Here is a 20,637-nt window from a genome sequence, read left to right on the forward strand (position 1 = left end):
GAAACAAAAAAAAAAAGTGAGGGAACAATAATTAGACAGTAAGTAAATTTAAATGAATTTAAACTTTCTATAACATGGTAACTTATTAGAAATGCCCAGATAATCTACCGCATCATATATGAAGGTTCCAAAGATGCACATGCATCATGATTGCATTGATGTCTCGAGAAATAAACTTTTTAGCCACTATTCAAACTTTCTAATAAACAATGCTTCAACTAAGATAAAACAGAATGACTTTTTATATTTTTAAAAAGGCATCAACCATTTTTATGATATCAAGCCCTCTGATAAAGAAAATAAGTTTCTTTCTATAACATGGTAACTTATTAGAAATGCACAGATAATCTACTGCATCATATATGAAGGTTCCAAAGATGCACATGCATCATGATTGCTTATATGTCTCGAGAAAAAAAAACTTTTAGCCACTATTCAAACTTTCTAATAAACAATGCTTCAACTGAGATGAAACATAATGACTTTTTATATTATTACAAAGGCATCAACCATTTTTATGATATCAAGCCATATAGAAAAGAAGTTATGGATGTAAAAAATTTGTTGGAGGGATAAACGATACAGCTGAGATTAATTTGTTGAATTAATCCTAAAAAACAAATAACCTCAACGCGTTAATTGAAAAATTGACGATGATCCTCCCATTTCAGTGAAAAGATAGAGAGAGAGATGTTAAGAGTCATGTTGCACGCTCTTGCCTACGTATTTCCGGCATGTCTGAACTTGAACATGGTCAACTATAGGCAACAAAAGCATGGACATAATCAAACACAGGAATTCGAAATGATATTTTGATTTACATGGGGTTTGCAATAAAAAAGAAAAGGCATTGGGCCACATTCCCGTCAACGGTAAACTTATTTACAAAAGTTCTACACAGTTGATGGGAGAGGAGGAGGAGGAGGAGGAGGAGGAGGAGGGAGGGAGAGAGAGAGCGAGCGAGCGAGAGAGAGAGGGAGAGAGGGAGGGAGGGAGGAAGGGAGAGAGAGAGGGAGAGATGGAGAGATGGAATCGATTCAACCAAGCTGATAATTCATGAACATGGACAGAGGAACCAAGCAAAGTCCTCTTTTCCTCAAGCTTGAGCACTCGTAGTTCTGCCCATCAGTACCGTACATCATCTTCTCATTTTCATTGCTTTCTCTCGCCTTCAATCCCATGCAGCTCTCCGATGCCCCACCGCTTCCCTACGTATCAAATTTCATTGAACTCAGTTCAGAAACTTAGTTTAGACGAAACCCTTCTTGTATCCCTAAATAGAAAGGCATAAAAACACAAAGAAAATATTATAACTCACCAGAGAAAGATTAAGAGAATCGTCTGTCATCCGGGTGCCTATCATCTCCACCCGCTTTAGATGTGTGATCTGCGAATGCCCATTTGGCCAAAACTCGAGTAAAACAACAAATAAAAGGCAGACGCAGAGCAAAGGTATCTCCATAGAAATATAAGATTTTCCGATTCATAGCGAAGCAGAAGTTTAACCGGAGACCTTTGGACTGTTCACAGGAGACGTGGCGGTGTCCTGTAGCGGATCTTCATCTGTGATCTCCCTGGTCCTCATCCTCTTGATCGTGCTCAGCCTCCTCGGAGCCTTCGGCTCGGCGGCGGCGGCAGCAGCAGCATTCCGGTGGATGGCATAAGACGCGGCGTCCGAAACCAAAGAGGAGGTTCCGAAGCCGGAGCAGAAGCTATCTTCTCCGTCATTGTTTCGCGAGAAGTCCTGGAGATAAGTAGTCCAACCGCTTTCTTCGCCGCCCCCATCGTCTCGGTCGTCGGGCACAGTCTCCTTCGTCAATCTGGAGTCCTCCATTGATGTGGAGGCTCTCTCACATAGAAAGAACAAAGGGGTGGCGTGTAAAATTGAATCGGAATGCAGGTGGGAAAGGAGTCGAAGGGTTGTTCTCTGAAACAGAGTTTTATAACAGAGGAAAAAAAAAAAAAAAAATAAAAAATAAAAAATAAAACAGGGGAGGTTTATTTTATACACGAGAAAGAAAGGGGGAGGGGAGGGGCCAAGCCATTTGATGAGAATCCTGGCGTGGGGCCTATGGGGGAGAGAGAGAGTTGAGGAAGTTGAGAACAGCAGTTGCAACGGAAATGCCAATACGCAGAGAGAGAACGTGCGAGAAAATACAGAGGAAATGGAGGGGGTGGGAGAGTTGACCTTTGCGGTTGAAACTTGAGAGAGAGGGCAAATCTCCTGCGTATATCTTGGGCCTGCCTAGACCCGGTCGTGCTGCCAAATAATCTGAACCCTCGCATATGATGAATTGCACGCACACTGCCTAGCGGCTAGCGACGCTCACATCACATGTGCAGGGTTCGACTTGGGCAAAAATCTAAAAGCGAGATAAGAGTCAGAGATGAGACAAACAGGGGGAAAAAGAAAAAAGGGCCTGATCGGCGGGATCATTTATCCCTCTCTCACCGTGGATTGAGGCGAGTACATAGAAAGATTTCGTGAAATTTTGAACTGGGGATGTAATAGGTAGTCTAGAAAAAGGATAGTGAGTGATTCATTTATTGTCTGGATGGCTTGATGATTGTCAATAATGTTAGGAGGTAAAATGATTCTCCCAATCTATTCCTAAATTGAGAGAGCACTCTAAAGTCAAGGAATTTTTAAAACAAAAGTGACAATTTTTTTTCGTTGACAAGTGGATTTTATATGGTATGCTAGATGGAGACATCTATAAACTTATTAAATTATTGGGACAATCGACCTTCATTGAACCAATAACCAATTCTAAGCGCATAGCTCATTATTTTCTCAAAATAATTGAGAATTAGTATATCTAACCACACTTTTTTATACACGAGAAAGCCAAAGAGACCTTTGAAAAAGGAGGGCTTGGACTCCGTAGTCATCCTTTTTAAAGTAGCAATTGATTAGGTCTAACATCGAGGCCGAATGGAACGAGCCATGGACGAATTGGACTCTGCTATAATTGCCAAATTGGTATAATACTACACTATAATTTGGGGTAAAATTAGAGATTATTTGGGACGTAATCTTGGTCCCCTCCAATTAATTTCACAGCTTCGGTTCATTAATTTTTTAGAAATGACACATGTGACTGATGATCTTTGATCTAATGTGTAATATTGTCCATGAACTTTTAATTTGTTCAATATGGTTCTCGAACTATTTATTTATGTTTGATTTTGCTCCTAAACTATTTAAATATGCTCGATGTTGTCCTTTTGTTCATTCAAGTTAATAGAGTCTATCGATGCGGCTTTCAATCTAATAAGTTTCGAAACGGTAGACAATAAAAAAGGTGCACATGGATTATCCAAGTGAGATATTGATTTCAAATTAGGAAAAAATAATCCATATTATTAAATAAAAATGGACATGTTAATGTGCTAACTTCTTTTTCTTGTTCTTAAAATGAATGGATAAAAAGATAAACATGTTAATTCATCATTTTTAAAAATCAAATCAGCATGTAATATTTTGCGTCATTACATAACACCTAATTTGTCGTTTAAGCAAATGAAATAATTACATTGAATATTAACTAATTGTTCTGGAATCATATTGAATAGATTAAAAATTTAGGAATCAAATTAAAATTCTATGGCCATTTTTGTTGTGACCCTCTGGTAGTTTCCTGGTACAGAATTTTCGCCGGATGGACAAATCAAACGGAAACCTTGTCCCTTGCCACATTAGATTGGTCCATCGAAATGATTTGATCACCTAACCCACTCTACTTGCGTACTCTGTTTTAAAGCGTTAATCACGATTTTGACATCCTACATTTGAAAAGATCGGTGCATGATGCATGACGGTAATCTTCAGGTGATGTCGTGAGGTAAGTGCCTGTGAGATTGGCTTCAACTAGCCGTTCGAGGATGCATAATAAACCTTTTGCAACACGGACATCGAGGGGATTCAATGGCCATTGAATAGTTTTTTTGCACAAGCACAGCAGAAAAACGAAGGCAGTGCCGGCCAATTGTTTTTGCTGGGCCATAGGAGGCTCAAAGGCCGTGTGCTCTTGCGTCGATGGGCTGTTGCCTTTCCCGTCCGTGCGCTCGCCTCCTTGCTTTGTTATATCCATTCCGATCCCTTCCGCATTTGAATTCAAGATAATCGTCGGGTATTCCATAAATATCCCTTCCGCATTTAAATTTTTTCATAAAAATCGATCGAAATCTTTACATATCATTCTTTTTAATTTTGACCATTTTTTGCCTCTACTTTTCACGGGATGCGAGTGTGCTCTTGTTCTCTAGTACATGGAAAAGAAAACCAAAGAAGGCAATGCCAAAAAGAAAAGGAAAATGGCGTTGAGATTCTCTCGATCAATTACTCGCCTCGATTGACGCTCTCCCAAATTGAGAGATCCCAATAGAAGAATAGGACGTCAATGGCGCTTTCCTATGATTTTGACCAACACCCTTTAAAGAAAACTTCATTTTTCCCAAACTTTCATCGAAAATGGATGGATAGATAAAGAGCAAGAGGACACTAGAAGTATCAAAGGTTCTATACGATATTCACTTTGGTATCAAAAGTTTTTGTCAAATCACTTATGCATTAGTTTTAAAAAAATGGTCATTTAATTGTTAACTCCAATCACTTTAGCTAGAAATTTGACGTGACGATATTTTAATAATTTTTCCATCTAACGTGGCTTGCCAGAGATCTAAATTAATATTAAGAGTCCATAACAATGTCGTTCAATTGCCTGCACAACGAGGCGATTTTCTTCAGTGAAGAGGATGGCAGTGCTTGGCGTGGTGGGTGGTGGCTCCATGGGCGGTGGTGGAGACAATGGTGAGGGAGGAGATTACGGAGAAGAGGGAGAGAGTCAGAACCACGTAGGCTAGAAATCCAATGTCATTTTTTATGTCTATGTCGACTTGGTCTTTAAAAAATATGCAACGTCATATTTTTTAATTAAAAAAGCACGTAATCAATTTAGTTAGAATATCTTGTCATTAGAACTTTATTGATAAATTTTCTCCGATTAGGCATTTAAATGATCTGGCGAAAATTTTTTATACTAAAATGAGACATAATTTTTAGCACATCTAATGTTCTTTTTCCCAAGATACAGAGCCGAACTTGGAAGATCAAAACAGCATATAGATAAGTGTTGTTGAATCGAAATGCAAGAACTTGCCTGGAACTAGGATGGAAGAAAAACAAATCAAACAAGCTTGACCATTTCAGTTAAACGATCTTTGCTCCTTCAAGGGCAACTACATTGCAGAAACTAGTAGAAAGAAAATAAAGCTTGAAAGAAAACTTCAAATGGCCGTTGGTCGCAGCGGAGTAAATGAGCTAGGGTTTCTGCAAATTGACTTGGCCATGGCCAAGCCGAAGAGACTCGCTCTTTCGCTTTGACCTCATCAGCATGGAGAAAGCCAAAGCCAATTACGAGCGACGAGATTTCCACTTGCCTTTGGCCCGCATGGGGCCATGAAAAGTAGACAGGCACCCAAGCTAGGATAAGGAAGAGGGTGGCGTCAGGCGGGTCTTCCTCAGATTGAAAGCGTTGGCTCCGATCTGTAAGTTTTGGCAGCATTCGTGGAGCAAGCAACGACTGGGGACACCCGCTGGCAAAAGTTCTAGGGCTCTTTCTTCTCCTTCTTTGGACTCCATCTTTAAGTAGAGAAGTTTCCTCACACCTTCGTCACGTGGCTTGAAAAAAAAAAGCGAAAAATTGGTGACGATGAAGAAGTTAATTGAAAGTTGAAATGTTCATTGTATCTTTCATTTCTTTTAATTATTTAGTCTAGACAAAATTTGGTAAAACCGCTCAAAGCATGACAAATGTCATTTCTAACTTAAGTATATGGAAAATATATAGGTATATATATGCACACTACTTGAGAAAATAACTTCTTACCGAAATGGGAACGAATGTACATCCAAACTCGTACGTCGTCTACCTTTGATTGATAATGGAGAGAGAAATAGTTTCTGTATGCACTGTTAGGATTTAAAACTTTTGCTACTTACAGTGAATTGAAGCTAAACCTCTCGAGCTCTTAAAGTTAAATTCACTGATCGAGGACGGATGTTCCATGCGTCCATGTCGACAAGCATCTTCTGGCTGATATAGACACTTCACCAAATTTCAAGCCTTGGATTTGGAAGTTGATGTAAAAGCTTTCGATGCTCAAAGCAGGGTGAAGCGATGTATAGTATACTCCTTATTTTGTTTATCAGAACTTTGTATAACATTAGGAGGTCACTAAATGTTGGTGGATCATGAAATATCTGCATAACTCCCACTTTAGCAATCGAAAAATCATCAACCCTACTGAAAAAACAAAGTTCGGTCAGCTATTCATGGCATGGGCAAAAAACTAAATAAACCCAACTGATGCGAAGCGGGGAATCGATTATAAAAGGGAATTATTACTAATCAAACACGGACACCAGTATGTCTAGCCCAAGGGCCATAAAAAAAAGTATATGCAAGCATAGACCGTCACATTCAAGCGTGCACTCTTTAGCTACCTAAGTATCACGAGGATCATAAATTCTAATGTGATGGGTACGTAGGAGTAAATGCGTCTTTTTTTCCTTTTGTCATACAGAATATCACTCCATTTATGATCAAAGAGCGCCAACATACGCCTAGAGGAATTATTGTTGATCAATAACATCCTGCGGCTTTAAATAAAAGGAGGGAAAGTAAAAAGATAACGAAACGGAAATGTCGCTTTACCTTCGAAAAGCCCGTGCAATGTTTGAAATGGCACGAAACTGCCGGCATGAATGGCATCCTCAACTTTATGGGTCCATAAATACTTAGACAGAAAGGTGCCATTTGGAACCAACTTTGTGAAAAACTGGCTCCGTGATACTTTGATTTAACGCTAAATAGCATAGCTTGATGTAGAACTTGAATTCGAATCCTTGACATATCCCACCATCTCGTAGAGCATATAAAAAGCAAGGCGAAATAAAGTTGACGGCCTTTTCTCCTCTCTTTTTGTGGCGGAGAAGCATAGGAATTCAAAGGCAGTGACTAGCTTAGACAAAAAGAAAACCTATGTTAATGATGCGTAGCTAAGCATCATTTTCGAAAAGTTTCTGTAACGTAGACGTTGTCATCCTTACCCCCGGATTAGCTAGTTCCAGACATTAAATTTTACATCTATCAACTTAAGTTAATGTAATCTAAGATTTGTTTGCTATGTGTCCTTCCAATCCAGCAGCTTATCAATATGCTATTTGCTTTATATTAGCTCACGCTGATCATGCATATGGGTCATTGTCTGTCTTCTCGCTGTGGTCGTGGTCGTGGTCGTGGAGTCCATACAAAAGCTTCAGTTTTATTCGTGAGATGAGGAGCATCTAGCTTTCTCTATGGTTCTGCCTATTCGGAGACGGGAATATTCCTAAAAAGATGTCGTTTTGTGTCTCACAGATGTGTTACTCCAAACCCTAAAGAAAATGTCGGTTTGTGTCCCACTGATCTCTAGCGCAATCAAGCGCAACATCATTTAGAGGCTATTACGGTCCACGATAACGTGGTGGCATCTTCATCAGTTGCTCTAAATGAAGAGGAATGACAGAGTTGAACTGGGTTTGATGCTTGCCATTTTATGGTCCTCTCAATTTAATGTGTTTCACCATCTTTTTCAGACGTTTCTATCGTTCTGAAGTCAAGACTTTTTTTCCGAGTATTAATACATTGAGCAGATAACGTAATCGGATGGAACTTGGTCGTGTGATGGAATGATCTAATTAACTTGGATCTATCTCTAGAAAGGAGTATCCTAGACACGAGCTTAATCTCTACCCGCAAAAATAAAGACTAATGCTAACAAAAACCTCGCCTATTTCATCGTGTTTTGAATGTGAATTTCAATTTTACCACCCGATTCTCAAGGATACATGCAAAATTATTTTCCATATTTTAGATTTGATATTTGAATTCACATGGAGTGCTTGTGTAAGAAGTACAAAATTATTCTTAACGTATTCCTATGCCAAGCTATAGTAAGTAGAATAGGTATATCTCATGGAGTGCTTGTGTAAAACTTATATATATGCATATGCTAATACAAATGAATGACATGTGAAAGATCATTCTTTGAAAAATAATGTACTTTCGAAATTTAATAAAGACGGCAAGACAAAGTATTTCATGAGCCTTGTTTATCACCAAAATTCAAGTAAATATTGTTCACTCTTAAGAGAAAAAGAGAAGGAAACGAGTCACTTTGTGATACAATTTTCACAATGAACTAAAGAACCACTCCGTTATTGCATGGGGATGTTTGTAATATACTGTTTCCAAAAGCCTTGTAAGCGTCAAAAATATTACTAAAAAAAGTTACAGGTTAGCTGACTTTCGGCAACTTATTGGCAAATTATTAATATTTGTACGAAATTACTAGCTTGTTTTTTGCAGCTCATATCATCAGTTTTCTTTTACTAACTTTTATTTGTATGACATATGTAACTGTTAAATTTACCAATTCATATATCAATTTCTTCAACTTAAGTAACTAACTAATTTTTGTTACTAACTCTCATTTAAATTACTTACCAATGTTCATTGATTTCTTTATTTATTAAATTTTGTCATAATTTATCTACTTTCGTTTGTCTTTATTGCAAATGACTTAAATTTATTAGTTATTACGTTAGATAACCAATCTTCATTGTGGGACTTGCCCCTTTTTCCCCCATTAGATTCCCGAAATGGTTTATCGATTTGAATTCTTTTAAAATTTTCTGTTTTAATTAACCTTTCTTGTGGATGCTTGAAATTTACCAACTATTATATCAAATTACCAACATTTTACTTAAGTGAATTATCATTATTGTCTAGTTAAGGAACCAACTAGTTTTAGGTTACCAACTCTCACCCAATTTGCTTATTACCATTATTTTTTTAATATTATCTACTTTTTTTATTGAGATATCACTTTTATTTTTCATGGTTGCCAACTTTTTAAATTTACCAAGTCTACATAAATAAATCGATCGATATTAGAGTGGTCATAACTTTTATTAAATTAAGTTAAAAATTTAATAATGTTGCATTGCCAACTAATAATATTACCAAGCAATTTGAGTTGGTTACTAATGTTTATTTGACTTTACAAAATACCAACTTCTGTTATCTCTGGCCAAAAGAAAACTCTCTTATTATTTATCAACTATTTGTTAAAATTTATCGATAATTTTTTATTGATAATTTTTACATTTATCAAATACTTATTAAAATTTACCAACAGGCCTACCTCTTTCTAGGGAGATCAGCGCTTGAGGTTTGACTACAACGAAAGAAATCTCATTGGGTGGTAACATATGATCACAGTAGCAAGATTGGTACAAATTGACTTTGTCCAACGTCAAAATCAATTATGGAGCTTCACAGGAAGGGCCTACCACATTGAATTAAGGGAGAGGGCAGAGGGACTGGTGTGGTCCTTCACCTGTTTGATGAGCTGCCCCTCACATGCTACGCGCGCCCTAATTTTCTGCTCCTTTCTCGAGAAAAATTGTTTGGATCGACTGAGATGTGTCATCATCTATCACGCCATACCGTGCAGCCATTCCAATCAAACTTGGAGTTCTCTCTCTCTCTCTCTCTCTCTCAGGGTATGAATTTTGAATGAATATTACTTACAAAGAATATGACTTCGACGAATCACTAGAGTTGGTCACGTTAAAATAAGTTTGATTTGATATGGTCAACATCTTAGAATTAAAGAAGCTATTTAACCAGTTCTAGGCTTATTATATAAATATAAATTTATTTTAAATTTTTCAAAAAAATTATTCAAAAATTCATAAACTTATTATATGATGGTCAATTCATTCATAAATTTTTCAATTATGTCAATCTAATTATAAACATTTTAATGATTTGTTAATTTAATATCAAATATTTCAATTGTGTTAATTTAGTCATAAACATTTTGACGATTTACCAATTGAGTTCGAAGCTTTTTAACAATTTGCAGTTTAGTCACTCCAGCAAATTTTGATCATTCACATGGACACTTTTTGTAATTTTTTTGACTTTATAATTTCTTTTTGTTCTTTATTTTTCCTTTTCTTTACCTTTTAATTTCCATCTTTCCCTTTTTCCCTCCATCGGCCATTGTCGAGCCTCATAGATGGGCAACGGAGGTCACCAGCCTTAAGCAAGGGACACTTGCGCCTAAGTTGGTGAGGGCGTCAAGGCCATTCTCGGTGGCCGGTGACCTCCGCTAGTCATCGGTGAGGCACAACAATGGTCATCAAAGGGAAAAAAGGAAAATTGAATAACGACAAAAAAAAAAGGAAAAGGAAAATAATGTAAAAACTTTTTAAAAAATAAAAAATTGTCCACATAAGCGTCGGTCGTACCACGTAAAATGGTCTTCACTTATTAGACCACCATGTTAGTGCTTTTTGGCCAAAAATTGACTAGAGTGACTAAAGTGACAAATGGTCAAAATATTTAAGATTAAATTGGCAAATGGTCAAATAGTTTATGATTAAATTGACCAAATTAAAAATTTTAATATTACTTATTTGTCATGCAATAGATTTATGACTGAATTAGCACAACCGAAAGATTTATGACTGAATTAACATCGTATAATAAATTTAGGACTCTCTGGATATTTTTTCTTAATTTTTTTTTTCAATTTTATCAATTTAATCATAAAATTTTACTTAAAATTCTAATGTAGCCCTACTGGTCATTTTTTGTTGAGTATCGCTGATGTGACGGTGTGTCACATAGGATGGTCGTTAATAACTAAATTGCCACATAAAAATTAAGTGAGAATATTAAGTTGGAATTTCACAAAATTTTTTAGAACTAACTTGACAAAATTGAAAGATTTTAGATTAAATCGTCATCATTGCAATAGATCTTGTAATAATTGGATAATTTTTTCTGTCAAGCTATCGATATGCGTATACGTACAAGACATTTTCACGTAACAATTAACATTTACTCTTTGAGAATATATCAGGAGGTATTCCTTTTTGGCAAACGCCAAGTTTGCTTTCAGAGCTATGTTAGGCGACTTTTTAATTAATTTCATAGTATCGCTATTGTAAATTACCTAGTTAGGTGTCAGTGTTCACTTAAAGCCATATGTAAAATTTTGCATAGAAAAAGGTGTGGTTTAATATTCAATCACTTTAACATTTCCACTTACACATAAGCTAGACTTTCGCCTAAAACTTGAAGCAGCTAAAACTAAGAAAATCTCGTGCCTTGATATGATGTAAAATTTTATGAGATCGTCATCAACTATTTTAAAATTTTAAAGTGGTAGATGAATGCGCAATTTAATATTTGAATACTTTAACCTTGTAAAAATTTTGGCATTGATAAAGGATTGTATGTGTTAACACTATAGATTCTTTTTTTTTTTGATAACTTAAGCTTTCGCTTCATGCCTAAAGAGGATCTTATTTCTCTAGAACTTTCTAACTTGATGTGGTCATCACCAAGAGTATCAATCCCCTTAGGGGGTGACAATCTAGTGTAGTAATTGAATGTCATAATTAACTAATGGGGTTTGCTCTAGTGGCCACTCTTTCAATATGAAAGGGGATATGGAGGGATTGAATCCCCACCTTCTTAAGGTGGGGTTGGGGTAGGGATGATTCAAGCTACATTTGGGACCAGCATTTGCAAGTAACTTTGGGTGTCCAAAGCTCATTTGATCAAATATTAGGTGTTTGGGAACATTTTTAAAACCCATCTTGAAGGAATGCTGGCCTTCCAAAGGCTGAAAGCCCAAGGCGGGTTAGGGGCTGCCTTGGGCTTCTAGCATTCTCACGTCTTTGAGTTGAGGGGATAAGAAAAAAAATTTCTTCCCAAATTATTCTCACTGATTTTTCAATTTTCCGGTTTTGCCCTCACTATTCATTTTCTTCTTCTCCATGAGCGGTCACCGGTGAAGGGCAGGCAATCACCGGCAACTGTCGCACTCACCACACTGTGACCTCCGCGTGGAGGTCGTTGGGGCCGCACGACCCATCTGGTCACAGATATGGTCGTGACCATATGCGGTCACCATGAAGGTCACGACCCTTAGGGTCGCATGACCCATCTAGTTGCGACTAGATGCGGTCGTCGGCGACCGTTGCTCTCACCGCACCGTGACCTCCACGTGACCCATTTGGTTGCGACCAAATGCGATCTCCGTGGAGGTCGAAGGTCGCAACCCTTAGGTTGTGCGACCCATCTAGTCGTAGATCCGGTTGCGACCATATGCGGTCGCCACGACCTTCGGTCACAGTCCGGTCGTGACCAGATTTGGTGCCGGAGGCTGAGCGCGACAGATTTGCAACCAAATGGTTTGCAACCTTAGATCCGGTCGCTGCGATGCTCGCCAAAGGATCGCGCAACCCCGCCGAACCGCCTACCTCTGTTGAAATGGCCTACATCGGACTACCCACCCTTTGCTGGATTGCCTGCTCCTCGCCAACGACTACTTGTTCTTGGTCGGCCAACTCTCCTTTTTTTTTTTTTTTTAACAAATAACAAAAGCCTTTTCCAAATATGATTTTTCCAAACACCATTTTACTCAAAGATACTTCACAATGGACTTTTACAATATAATTTACCAAATATAATTTTAGTTTCAAGTGTGGGTTTCGACGCCCATGCTTTACAATGAGGTAAAGCAAAAATTTGAAAGTGAGAGTTAGAATAAAAATAGAGTAAAACCGATATAAAAAAAAAAAAGAATGTCCTAATTAAGATACCTCTCATCTTATTTTGAATATTAATGTACATGAGATATACTAGGAACATGGATATTGTCAAATAGTTGGAATTAATCATTTCCTTATCGCCCAAATAAAATGTTTCCTTCTCGATTACTGATAGTGATATTGAATATCTAGGTAGACCATGCTTTTGTCCATATCACCTGCAGACGAATAGCCACATCATTCATTCTAATTAAAAGCATTAACAATGGGATTTATTATTAACTGAGCTTTTACCGCTATATGTTGCATTTTCGCGTGACGGTATGAGTAATCAAATCAAAGCGTGATCTTGCTAATCTAACGTGGATCTCATTCAGATCATGCTATTTTCTTGAGTCAAAATGTTTACATTGCAATGTTTCGGATGCAAAAGTGACTCATTAGTTACTATTATTCACAAATATCTTCCAAAAGAGTACTTCAAAATGATGTTTGTCGATAATCCTTAATTTTTAAATATAATGTAATCCCTAGCTCTTTTTGGCTTCTAGTTCCCATACCGAGTACAGAAAGTCTTTGTAAACGTTGGGAAACCACATGTTATATTAAAAAAAAAAAAAAAAAGCATATAAACTCATGCAAATTTTACTTTATTTTCTCAACCTAGGTTGGATGCGGGGATAATGAGTGCAGGTGTTGGTACAACATAGGTAGACTTGGAATCGAGTGCACTTTAGATTAGTAATGAGTCCAATCTAATTGTCTAAAGTTATCCGGCTTATGTCAACTACTCAAGTTACATATGATCTTCTTGACTTAGGAGTATTACAGTAACTTTATACACAAAAAACTTCTTGATTTAGGAGTATTGCAGAAATTCTGAATTCAAAAGACGCTCTTGAAAGTGTTGGTGTTTGAGTTGTAAGCTTGTAGACGAACACCTATCTTCCTAGTGATGAATATTCAATTTCCCGCCTAATTTTCTTCCTAAAATCAACTACTATAATATTTTCCATGTTGACCGCACCTCGATTTATTTCCATAATCAGATTACACTAGTTGTGTTCTTCGGTGGTTCTAGAAAATCTTTAATGTGGGATCCAAATTGCAAACAACGATTTGATAATTGTCATATTATCAAGATGAACCCTAGAGAAGTTATTCTGTGCATCTAGAATGGATGTTCTTACATAGGATATGGTTCGAAGGTTTAATTGTCAGACAGAAGCATGAGAGAGAGAGAGAGAGAGAGAGAGAGAGAGAGAGAGGATCAATACTTGAACAGCAAAACCCAAAGCGAAGAAAGTTGATAATCCGTAGGCATTTCTCTCTATGGGTGAAGCTACTGTGTGTAAATTGAAACAGCGGTATAAATGTGAATAGCTGGAAGAGACATGGAGAAATGAATGTTTGTACAGGGAGAGATACATACGTGTATTCCAAGTTACGTGAATCGGGAGTATGGTAGCCGTCATTCGATGCACTATGCTCCTCTCCTTTTCAATTCTCTCTCTCTCTATCTTGCTCGCTCGCTTGCTCTCTATAATATCAATATCAATACAGAAACAGTAATTACACCTCCCTCTCCGCCATTAAATGCTGGTGCACCCTCTCAATACGCTCTGCAATTACTCCTTCTCTCTGTCTGTCTCTCTGCCTCACTTTCCTCCATCCGCTCCCTCTTTCTCTGTCTCTCTCTTTCCCTCTTCTTCATCTCTTTCTCTCTCTGTTATTTTTTCCTTTCTCTCTGCATCTGCCCCTCCAACATCAACTCCGCCTCTCTCTCTCTCTCCCTCTCCCCCCACCCCAATTTTTTTTTTTTTTTTTTGGTCGATCTCCCCGCTTCATTCACTTACGCATATATGCGTTCTTAGTTCTCTCACCACCACCAACTCAGTCCATAAAACAACCCCGAGAGACCCAGCAGAACAGTTGCTTTTGTTCAAGGAAGGGTGACCGGACAACCAGATCTAACCTCCCTTGTCGAAGCTTTTTCCAATATCGAAGGCTTTCCTGAGGTAGGCCAAGAGAAAATTCTCTCTCGCATGCGTTCGCTTTACACTTCTTTCTATTTCTGGGTGTAAAACTTTACCTAAGGAAAAATTGGGTTCTGATCTTTGCAAGATCACTGTTGGGACAGGGTTTCTTGATGCAAAACGCTTGCAGTGAGTCTTATATTTACTGGGTTCTCTCTCCTTTCATGTTTGCAGATATAAGAGCGCTTTACCACAGAGAGAGAGAGAGAGAGAGAGAGAGATTTCTGGAGAATGTTTTGAAAAAGGAAAGGAAAGACAGAGAATGTTCTCGTTAGATTCACTCCGACATCTTAGGAGGCGTTTCATATGCTTTTAGCCTGATTTTCGTCTGCCAAAAGGGACCATTTCACAAAAAATTGTTAATCTTTGGCTTTATCTTCAGTTTTTTTTTTTTTTTATTCTGCTTTTCTCGTGCATTGGTACTTAAAACCCCCTCCCCAAAAAAAAATAGAAAACAAAGAAATTCGAGACAAAATCTGAGGGTCAGCTCAAGTACCATAAGTTTTCCTAAGGATAGGACAATATAGGGGTTCAAAAAGGTCAAACCTAGTATTGCGCTTAACAGTGCTGAAGGAGAGAAGAGGATATAATCAGTATTTGCTTCACTTTTGGAACTAGGGTTTCTAGCTTCTTCGTTAACATGCCAGCTGGAATCATGATTCCGGCAAGGAACATGTCGTCATCGCCGATGATCGGATCCAATGGAAATGCCAGTGGGTATGGATCGTCTTCCGGGCTCACCCTCGGTCAGGTAAGCTCATTTTTGTGCCTGGTTATTCTCTTATAATTACCCTAACTTCTTTTTGTGCCCTATGGGGAGTGTAAAAATAAAAACACTATGTTGGGATTGATCTTCAGTAACTTAATGTTTCTGCTAAACTTGAATCTCATTTCCCGAAAAAATGAAATTTATTTTTGATTCTCAAGACAACCATCTCGAGATTCAAGAATCCATATTAGATGTCTGTTACATGGTTAAAAAAAAATCGTTCAATGGGCATAAAACCCCCACATTAACATACCAAAATCACCTTCCACAAGAGACATGTATATGTTTTCGCAGCCAAACATGATGGAAAGCCTTCATCATCATCAGCTTCACCACCCCTTAGACATGGCTCATCAGACCCCGTCAGAGAGCGAACTTGCTCGGCTCCGAGATGAAGAGTTCGAGATTAGCACAAAGTCGGGGAGCGAAAACCAGGAAGGTCAATCTGGAGACGACATGCAGGATCTTCAGCGTCCCAATAAGAAGAAGCGATACCATCGTCACACCCAGCATCAAATCCAAGAGATGGAAGCGTGCGTTGCCGAATCCCTCTATTAACATGATCGTCAATTTTGTTTCTAATTGATATACCCCTTTTGAAAACTGGTTCGAGGAAAAAATGTTGCAGTTTTTTTAAGGAATGTCCGCATCCAGATGACAAGCAGAGGAAGGAACTCAGCCGTCAATTAGGCTTAGAGCCTTTGCAAGTCAAGTTTTGGTTCCAAAACAAGCGCACTCAAATGAAGGTATATTTAATTACCAAAACTAGCAAATAAAGAAACGTAGGTGTGTGTGTATGTGTCTATATATATGTATGTATGTATGTATGTATGTATGTATGTATGTATGTATGTATGTATGTATGTATGTTGCGGGTAACTTCAATCTTTTGGTCTCTTAAAATAGGAAGTGGGCTTTGCCCTAGTCAAACCTATGCTTATTATATAGTGCTAGTTTTGCTTTTGCACTTGATTATAACTACGTTGAGTGCATTTTTTCTTCTCTTGCAGACACAGCACGAGCGCGGCGAGAACACGCAGCTCCGAGCGGAGAATGACAAGCTTAGGGCCGACAATATGAGGTACAGGGAGGCACTAAGTAATGCCACATGTCCCAACTGTGGAGGGCCGACAGCCATCGGAGAGATGTCATTCGATGAACACCACTTGAGATTGGAAAATGCACGTCTAAGAGAAGAGGTACATCGTTCCATTTCTTTTCCCTGTGGTATATACATGCTTATATTATAACAGCTAATAGCATTGGATGTGCTAAGTTAGAAGTAATAACTACAGGCCTTATATTAAACATTGAACCGATGGTACTTTTGACTCAAGACTTAACATAAGTCAGAATTCTCGCACCCTAACGCACATATTCTTATTTTGCATCCATATATTTTGCAGATCGATAGAATTTCAGCTATCGCTGCCAAGTATGTGGGCAAGCCAGTGGTGAACTATCCTCTTCTTTCCCCTTCGGCTCCACCTCGTCCACTTGACCTCGGAGTCGGAGGTTTTGGGGGTCAATCTAGCGTAGGAGGAGAAGATTTATGGAGCTGGAGACCTTCTCAAGTCAATTGGCGCCCCGACAGAAGCCGACAAGCCAATGATCATTGAGCTGGCGGTCGCAGCCATGGAGGAATTGATCAGGATGGCCCAGATGGGAGAGCCCCTCTGGAGTGAGAGCTTGGATGGCAATTCATCAAGTGTGCTAAATGAAGATGAGTACATGAAAACATTTCCTCGGGGTATCGGGCCAAAGCCTGCTGGATTTAACACCGAAGCTTCACGAGAAAGTGCTGTTGTCATTATGGATCACATCAACCTTGTTGAGATTCTCATGGATGTGGTAAGGGCTCTGTTAGTTCTCCTCTTGGGTGCTCCAAATCGTGAGGCGTTCTTGCTTTTGACCAGGTATTGATGCACAGCGGCTGAAAAAATATGGATTCGTTCTCGAAATGATATCTCGCATTTACTTTTTCCGCAGAATCAATGGTCGACAGTTTTCTCCAGCATTGTCTCACGAGCTGCAACATTGGAAGTACTATCAACAGGAGTAGCTGGCAACTACAATGGAGCTTTGCAAGTGGTATACATACATATGTATTTGTCAATTATTACTAAGGATTATACTTTGTTGATAGTCCTAAATCACGTGAGCACGTGTAACCTTTTGCTTTTTCTTACAACTCCTGTCTTTTTAAGCTCTCTAAACATCGAATTAATGCAGATGACAGCTGAATTTCAAGTTCCTACACCACTTGTTCCAACTCGCGAAGTCTACTTTGTTCGGTACTGTAAACAGCACGGTGATGGGGCTTGGGCTGTTGTTGATGTTTCCTTGGACAATGTACGCCCAAGCCCGATTGTCAGGTGCCGAAGAAGGCCTTCAGGATGTGTAATTCAAGAAATGCCAAATGGATATTCCAAGGTAAGAAGAATCCCCATGTTTTAGCTAGGACTACATATGTAACTCAAAGCATTCACTTCGATTTGATACATCCTTATTTACTCTATCATTGTGCCCTAGGTTACATGGGTTGAGAATGTGGAAGTGGATGATAGAGGAGTCCACAGCTTATACAAGCAGCTTGTTAATTCTGGTCACGCCCTTGGGGCTAAACGGTGGGTCGCCACCTTAGATAGACAATGTGAACGCCTTGCCAGTGCCATGGCAACAAATATTCCTAATACCGATGTCGGAGGTAATAATATTTTCAAGTCTATTCTGATCCCTCAATAGTAATTACACGCGCATTTCTACTTCACTTTTGTTAAATACAAAAGTTTCTGGTTGTCATTAGCCAAAGAATCATGAAGTCCTTTCTTCTAGCTAATGAACGTTTTGTTAGAGGTGGTCTTGCTAGTTGTCACACTCATTTTCAAATCCTGAGTTCGCTTACATTTGGCAGTGATAACGAGTCAAGAAGGAAGAAAGAGCATGCTAAAACTAGCCGAGAGAATGGTGATAAGCTTCTGCGCCGGAGTCAGCGCATCTACAGCTCACACATGGACGACATTATCAGGGACAGGTGCCGACGATGTGAGGGTCATGACCAGGAAAAGTATAGACGATCCGGGTAGACCCCCCGGTATAGTACTGAGTGCTGCGACTTCTTTCTGGCTTCCGGTGCTGCCAAATAGAGTCTTCGATTTCCTCCGTGATGAGAATTCTCGAAGCGAGGTATCAAATTTCCTTTTCCCGTAGTTATACATGCTGAAAACAAGTCCAAGTGCATGTCCATCCTGGTCTCTAGATTCGTGGTTCTAAGGTAGTTATTCTAGTTGTCTTCAATAGAGATCATCTTTCAGTTATTCGACTCAAGTAACGATTTTCTACTACTACTCATCGCGAACCTGCCTTTTTCTTTCGTAAACAAAATAGTGACTATTCTTGAACAAACATTGGTATTCAATTAATTCTAAACTGCTGAATTCTAATTTTCACTGATCCTAATAAAGAACAGACCATGTTCCACTCAAGCACTTGATAACTGGCTACTTTCTGCCCCAAAAATTGGAGGCTGTTTTATTCCAGATGACATTGAAGGCTAGATTCCTGTTGTGATCCTAGTTGACATGTTATTCTGGAAAAAACTTAGTTTCTTCTTTTTGCTGTTTTCTTCATTTCGAGATTGCCTATCACTGCTAATTGAAGCATTGCCTAATTACTGCGATACAGTGGGATATTCTCTCGAACGGAGGGGTGGTTCAAGAAATGGCGCATATCGCAAATGGCAGGGACACTGGCAACTGTGTATCTCTACTACGAGTAAATGTCAGTTTGCCAAAACTTCCATTATCAGTACTTTTACCAAATCTACATATCCTACAAGATTAATCATCTCATCATTCTTTTTACCAAATTAATTCTCTTAGAGTGCTAACTCAAGCCAAAGCAACATGCTGATCTTGCAAGAGAGTTGCACCGACTCTGCCGGTTCTTTCGTAATTTACGCTCCGGTGGATATCGTCGCTATGAATGTGGTACTGAACGGTGGGGATCCAGATTATGTCGCGCTTCTTCCTTCAGGGTTTGCAATACTGCCTGATGGTTCGGCCATGCAAGGTGGCAATGATCAACAGGGAGTGGGATCTGGTGGTGGGTCTCTCCTCACAGTGGCATTCCAGATTCTGGTTGATTCAGTTCCTACTGCTAAGCTCTCTCTTGGGTCAGTTGCGACTGTTAACAATTTGATCGCTTGCACTGTCGAGAGGATCCGGGCTTCATTATCGTGTGAAAGTGCATAACTCTGCAGTCTAATGTCCAGGTAAGTCGAGATTCTTAAAATAAAGTACGTGGCAAGCATTATCTGATGTTATTTTGGTTCAATTAAAGAAATGTATACACAAGATTTGGTTTCTTTTTTATAGGAGCTGAATTGCAGTGCTCTGCAGATGTAGGACATCACAGAAGCAACGTTAAGAAAGAACTCGCAGCTTTTGATGTTCAAGCAGAAACATCAGCTTATATCGAATTTGGAGAAGTCAAGATCGCACCTTACTTGCAAGGATTAAGGGGTTCGGGTATTGACTTCCCAGGAAAAAGTGAAGGCAGGGAAACTAACACGAAACATTACATTTCCTGAGTTTCGACTTCTCTTTTGACCAAGTTTTGAGAACTTCTGTAGTTTAAGCTTTAGCTTAGAGCGGTAGTGGTAAAGTTTTCAGTTGCGTGATCCATCAAAAGTTCCTTTGGGTTATTTTTTTCTTGATCCACTCTCAAAGTAACCCCCCACTGCAACTGTCAATGATATGAACAATACTGGTCCATTTGTTGTTCTCACTTTTTCTCTCTGATGTGCTAATGTCCAAGCAAATTCTAATTTGGCTCCTGAAACATCAAGTCAAGGTTTTCAGAGGATGCGTCGCTTACCTTATAACTTGCTGGGCATGACACACGAAATAAAAGAAAAATCTCATGACCGAGATAGAAGTTGCCCGAATTTCTGCTACTGCAATATTCTGAGATGCGTAAAGATAACCGAATAATAACAGAAAGGAAGGATGATGACTGACAGAAGAAATTGCTTCGGGAGGATACCAAATTATGTCAAAGGTTGTTATCTTACCATTTTTGCAAATTTCTTGCTAAAAAATGGCCATGCAGATTTCAGTTTTGGAAGTAGGAATCTGCAATATAACCGT

General features: G+C 38.8%; 2 protein-coding genes across 2 annotated transcripts; one reads left to right on the plus strand and one right to left on the minus strand.

Moving 5' to 3' along the window:
• Positions 1 to 635: 635 nt before the first annotated feature.
• On the minus strand, positions 636 to 1,967 carry LOC104439759 (vascular-related unknown protein 1). Its single transcript, XM_010052780.3, has 3 exons — positions 1,514 to 1,967; positions 1,319 to 1,387; positions 636 to 1,208 (listed from the first exon to the last, which is right to left on the minus strand). The coding sequence occupies exons 1-3, from the start codon at positions 1,832 to 1,834 to the stop codon at positions 1,038 to 1,040; spliced, it is 561 nt and encodes a 186-aa protein (XP_010051082.2). The 5' UTR covers positions 1,835 to 1,967; the 3' UTR covers positions 636 to 1,037.
• A 12,415-nt stretch (positions 1,968 to 14,382) lies between these two features.
• Positions 14,383 to 20,319, plus strand: LOC104439742 (homeobox-leucine zipper protein HDG2). Its single transcript, XM_010052762.3, is given in 14 exon segments — positions 14,383 to 14,700; positions 14,893 to 15,469; positions 15,782 to 16,020; positions 16,116 to 16,233; positions 16,498 to 16,686; positions 16,894 to 17,028; positions 17,030 to 17,338; positions 17,477 to 17,578; positions 17,720 to 17,920; positions 18,020 to 18,194; positions 18,402 to 18,673; positions 19,172 to 19,267; positions 19,369 to 19,760; positions 19,864 to 20,319. Coding segments are annotated over 12 exon segments (2,319 nt in total). The 5' UTR covers positions 14,383 to 14,700; positions 14,893 to 15,358; the 3' UTR covers positions 19,741 to 19,760; positions 19,864 to 20,319.
• Positions 20,320 to 20,637: the final 318 nt, after the last annotated feature.

Source organism: Eucalyptus grandis, chromosome 8 (genome assembly GCF_016545825.1).
Source record: "Eucalyptus grandis isolate ANBG69807.140 chromosome 8, ASM1654582v1, whole genome shotgun sequence".
Taxonomy (NCBI): domain Eukaryota; kingdom Viridiplantae; phylum Streptophyta; class Magnoliopsida; order Myrtales; family Myrtaceae; genus Eucalyptus; species Eucalyptus grandis.